The sequence below is a fragment of the Lactuca serriola genome, chromosome 5, assembly GCF_051521515.1.
Source record: "Lactuca serriola cultivar US96UC23 chromosome 5, Lser_US96UC23_V15, whole genome shotgun sequence".
Classification (NCBI taxonomy): domain Eukaryota; kingdom Viridiplantae; phylum Streptophyta; class Magnoliopsida; order Asterales; family Asteraceae; genus Lactuca; species Lactuca serriola.
This window is the reverse complement of record NC_136412.1, coordinates 292,141,559-292,146,914: the sequence shown is the minus strand read 5'-3', so window position 1 is coordinate 292,146,914 and position 5,356 is coordinate 292,141,559. Positions and strand designations below refer to the sequence as shown.

The 5,356-nt window shown below is 37.3% G+C and overlaps 1 protein-coding gene across 1 annotated transcript; it reads right to left on the bottom strand.

Moving 5' to 3' along the window:
• Positions 1–3,530: 3,530 nt before the first annotated feature.
• On the bottom strand, positions 3,531–4,034 carry LOC145050635 (uncharacterized). Its single transcript, XM_078998855.1, has one exon. The coding sequence runs from the start codon at positions 4,032–4,034 to the stop codon at positions 3,531–3,533; it is 504 nt and encodes a 167-aa protein (XP_078854981.1).
• Positions 4,035–5,356: the final 1,322 nt, after the last annotated feature.

Below are 5,356 nucleotides of genomic sequence, written 5' to 3'. Positions count from 1 at the left end.
AACTCCAGTAGATGCTACTCCGATTACTTGAGTTTGAGAATGATATTTGGTCCATTTGGTCAGTGGAGGGTAGTTCGGATCATAAGATGGATCTAGTTCAACATTCACATCTTCAAATTCTGACTGAACATCCGAATCATCATTTGTGTTCACATTCTCCCCCTTGAATGACTGATTTGGCTCTTTGTGACATCCCCATTTTAACGGCCGGAAAAGACCGATTTGTTTATGCTTTGTTTTATAAAATCAGAGTAATCTATTAAAGAAAACAGTTGCGGAATTTGTTCCCAAAACAAAATATGATAAGATTTATCAAAGCATTTCCTTAAAGAAATGTATTTTCATTATATAACAAAATCTCGGGATGTTATGTTCAATATAGACCAAAAGCATAAACAGAACAAAATAGACCTTACAACAGTTATTCATAACTACTGGCCTATAATCCAAAATCTCTCGTCAAGTCCACCAACTTATACTCTTGTGCCATTACCTGTAATGCAAAGAAAACTAAGTGGGTCAGGCTTGGGAGCCTGGTGAGCGTGTAGGGTTTTCAACCCATAATAATATAATTATTATATTCAACCATCAAACAATCAACTCAATTACTCATCCCTATTATCTTTCTTAGGATTTTACCCTAGGAATTCAACTACCCGTCATTCAATCATTCCTAAGGATTGACCTAAGGAATTAGCACAAAATCTATTGCTACATAAGGCGCATCTACCAACATCATCCTTTAAGCGCCTCTGCCAGGATTACGTCATACACTTTGAGGCGCGACTGCCAGGTTTATGACATTCCCTTTTAGGCACATCTACCGACATTATCTCATAAGCGCATCTGCCAAGATTATCCTATAAACGCATCTGCTATTATTATGACAATCTCTATTTGGCGCATCTGCCGACATTATCCTATAAGCGCATCTGCCAGGATTACCCTATAAGCGCATCTGCTATTGTTATGACAATCTCTATTTGGCGCATCTGCCAAGATCACGACATTCACTACTTGGTGCATCTACCGATATTATTCTCAAGCGCATCTGCTAGTTTTATGACATTCTTTGATTTGTGCATCTACCAATATCATTCTTAATCATCTTTCATACCTCATCATTTTATCACATACCAACTATCTCATCTACCCATGTTCTACCCAACATATTTGTAGATATAAAATACATATACAGTTTAACTCATTTAAAAACTATATAAAACATTCATTCCATACTCATCTCAAATAAACAACAATATATAAACACATAGCAAGTATTTTATAACAAATACTTCATACTTATGTGTTAGAAGAAAGTAACCACACACTCTCCCAAACATATACTTAATACATTCAAACAATACTTGTATTATACCCGTGTTTATGAAAGGGACTATACACCCACACATATAATCAACTTTATATTATACACATAGCACGTATTTTATAGAAAATACTTAATATTTATGTGTTAGGAGAAAGTAACTACACACCCACACATATAAACAACAATATACTTAATACACTCAAACCATACTTGTATTATTATCATGTTTATGAAAGGTAGTATACACTCACTTGATCAGAAGATGATCGGACAACACTATGACTTGCAGAAGTAGTATTCTTCGGTAGATCTGGAAGATCTCCACAAAAATCGAACTTCTCGCGGGCAGAGCTTCGGCTCGGGAATCGCACTTCACGGGATCTCGGGAGCGTAAAACTTCCTTCCTAACATGGATATGAGATCCGGGGTGTCGGGATGGCTTCGGGGGTTTACACGCAGAGCTTCGGCACAAAAACAAGGAGAAATGAGCAAATAAGCCCGAAACCCTCGCATCCTATTTATAGGAGGCTGAGGCCTCGGAGTACGCGGGGCGTAAGGCTCCGAAATCGTCATTGCTTACGTATCCGAAGAACTCGAGTGCGAAGGTCGTCATGCTTCGCTGTACGCGGGGCGTACTGCGGATGAGTCCGATGACTCGTCTTCGGATAAGGCCGGGATTTAATAATTAAATTTAATTATTAATTCGTTAATAAACTTCGAAAATTCATATCTTCTTCATACGAACTCCGTTTTCGACGTTCTTTATATCTACGCGTAGGTGAGACTACGCTCTACGACTTTCATTTAGACTCCGTCGGCTAATTTTGAATTTTATTTTTATTATTTATTTTTAATAGGTCGGGACATAAAATTTCGTTATAAATTCATAACTTCTTCGTCCGACGTCCGTTCTTGCCTAACTTTTCGTCGTTTCGCTACTAACAACGAGATCTTCGATTCTCGTTTAGATCGCTAAGGCTAAATATTACTCTAACGTGAAATCACTTTTTACGTCCTTCAGCGTTGTGCCGGTTCTGTCACGAAACTTCAACAAGTCATAACTTCTTCGTTATAACTCGGATTTTGGCGTTCTTTATATGCACGGAAACCTTGTAACATATACTAAAACTTAGTTAGGATTATTAATCCTAAATAATCTTCTATCAAAAAGTCATTTTTGACACTTATTGTCTCTAAATTGACTAGCCCTGATCTACGGGCGTTACACTCTTCGTCCGTAATAGGATTCTCCTCATGGTTTGGACATTTTTGGTTTACTGAAGGAGGTGAATGCTCCCCCTGAATAGGTGTGCTTGAGGTGGGCGTAGATGTGAAACCCTCCCCTAAGGTGGAACATTCGTAGCTTGTGGTTGAGATGGAATATCAGTGTCTTTCGGACTTAGGGTCTCCTTTTCAAGATCCTTCACAGCATCATCAATGATCTTTTTGAGCTCGTCTTCCTTGTTATCAGCGGCTTTGGATTCTGAAGTGATCGCTTTCTCCAGCACATCAAACAAATTTAGGAATTCATCATACAGGTTTGAAAGAGGAATGTTCATGGGATTCTTCATTGGATATATGTCCTCTGATTGACGATCCGATGTTTGGAACTTCTTAAGATAAGAGTCATAAAATGTGACATAGTAGGTTTCTTCTATCTTTTGGACTTTTTGTGGAGAACCCTATATGCCTTTGAAGTTAGAGAATACCCCAAGAAAATTTGTTCGCCAGCCTTCACATCAAATTTGTTCCTTTGTTCGTTAGAATTAAAAATGAAGCACCTGGAACCAAAGACATGAAATAACTTAACATTAGGGTTTCTTTGGTTTTGCCTTTTGATAACCCCGTTTTGCTGAGGAGTGTAAGGAGCTGAGAAGTTGTGGGCAACTCCCTTGTCAGTCAAAAATTCTTCAAATGCGTGGTTTTTGAACTCCGAACCATTATCGCTGCGAACATTCCAGACAAGCTTTTGCATTTGAAGTTCGATCTACTTTAAAAAGTCCTTAAGCTTGGGAGTGGCTTCATATTTGTGTTTAAGAAAATATACCTACGTAAATCTGGAAAAATCATCAACAATTACTAAAATTTACTTATTACCACCAATGCTCTTGATGGCTGATGGACCACATAGATCTATATGTAATAGCTCAAGTGTTTCGATCACTTTCGTGTTTATGATTGTTGAATGACTCTTCCTGCTCTACTTCCCATGTTCGCAGGCTGCATATAGATGTTCTTTGTCAAACTTTAGAAGTTGCAAGCTTCGCACGTGATCACCAAAGTCGAGTTTGTTGATATCCTTGAAGTTTAGGTGTGATAGCCTTCGGTGCCAAAGCCAACAATCATCAGAAGATGCTTGTGTAAGCAGGCATATGGCCGACTTTCCTTTGATAGGATTCAAGTTCAACGTATACATCTTGCCTGTGCGTTTTGACTTTAGCAGCACTGTTTGTGGTTTCTTCTCGATGATCTCAGATCCCTCATCATCAAATGATACTTTCAAGCCTGTACCTACAACCAATTGTGAAACACTGATTTGGCTGTGTTGCAAACCTTCTACATAGGCTACCTTTTGAATGGAAAAGTCCCCATTCGTGATCATTTCATAACCCTTGATTTCTCCAAGTGAGTTATTCCCAAAGTTGACTCGTCCTCCATCTTTTAACGATGTATATTCCCTTAACTCTTCTTTCTTTCCTGTCATGTGACATGAGCAACCGCTATCAACGTACTATTCGGAGTCAAAATGCTTGTCACGAATTACCTACAAAATCAGAGAGATTTAGGAACCCAAATTTGTTTGGGTCCAAGTGAGGTTTTCATAAAAACGAGGAAAGTAATTGCTTCATCAACCAAGTAAGATCATTTAACCAAAGTTGAATATTCTTCTTTTGTTATTTTAAAAACAATAATCCTTTTACCTTTAGGATCCCTTTTAAAAGAAGATTTTCTTTGCTTATATTTGATTTGTGTTTGACAACATTTTTCTCAATCTTCTTTTTCTCCTATTGTAAGTTAGTTTCGGACCTTTTGGAAGGAATTTTAGAGATCGGAACTACCTTTCATTTTCCCTTAACATCTTTCGACATGTTGGCAGATTTTGCATCATAGATTTTAGGAGAAACATTAGATTTTGAATTTTCCATAGGTTTCGCATGTTTATTAAACGCTAGCTTTTGAAAAACTTTTGTTTTTGAAACCTATGGAAAAGAAGACTAAGATTTTGAAAAACTTTTAGGAGTTGGTTTTGAAGACACGTTCACATTTGGTTTTACTGATCTTTCTTGGTAGACAAAGTTGGGATTTTTTGATTTCTAGAAATGCTTTCTTTCTCTTAGGTTTTTGTTATATCTAGCATTTCGTTGGCGTTTCTGAGCAACAAATTGCTCAACAGACTTATGAAGATTGGCCATTGGTTTCGATTTTCTAGCGTGTGTTTCATCCTGTTCAGATGATGTATCAGTTGGAACATTTTTGTTTCCTCTCGGACATCCCTTTTCGTAGCTGGAATTGACCTTGTTTACTGGTTCTGCCACGCATCTTCCCTTTGTTTTCCAAGAGGTCATCTCAGAAAGACCCTAGGTTTCATCAGCATTGTTAATGGGAGCAGACCAAAAGTACTCGTCGCATCCATTAACATTATCTTCTTCTACGAGGGACGTTAGTTCTATGGTCTGGTTTTTGTTCAGTCCAGTTGTTGCGAACACTTGGTTTGGAACAGTTTGAACCCTGGGAAATACTATTGATTTTTCTTTTAAAGTTTTTGAACCATTTTCATAAATACGAACATATTCTATTGAATTTTCAGAAATCAGAGTTTTCATAGGTTCATGTTCACTTTTAACAAATTCTGAACAATCAACCTCATCCTCCACAAAAATCTCACTCATTTCACTATCATCATCAAATTCAGATACATTTTCAACATTAAGTGTGTTTTTTGAACTCAATTTAGTGCATAGAGAGTCAAACTTCTGTACAGTATCATATTTAATCTGTTCTTTATCTTTTTCACTCAATATTTGC

Excerpts from the sequence above, each read along its gene's own strand:
- LOC145050635 (XM_078998855.1), bottom strand. The coding sequence starts at position 4,034 with ATGACAGGAAAGAAAGAAGAGTTAAGGGAATATACATCGTTAAAAGAT.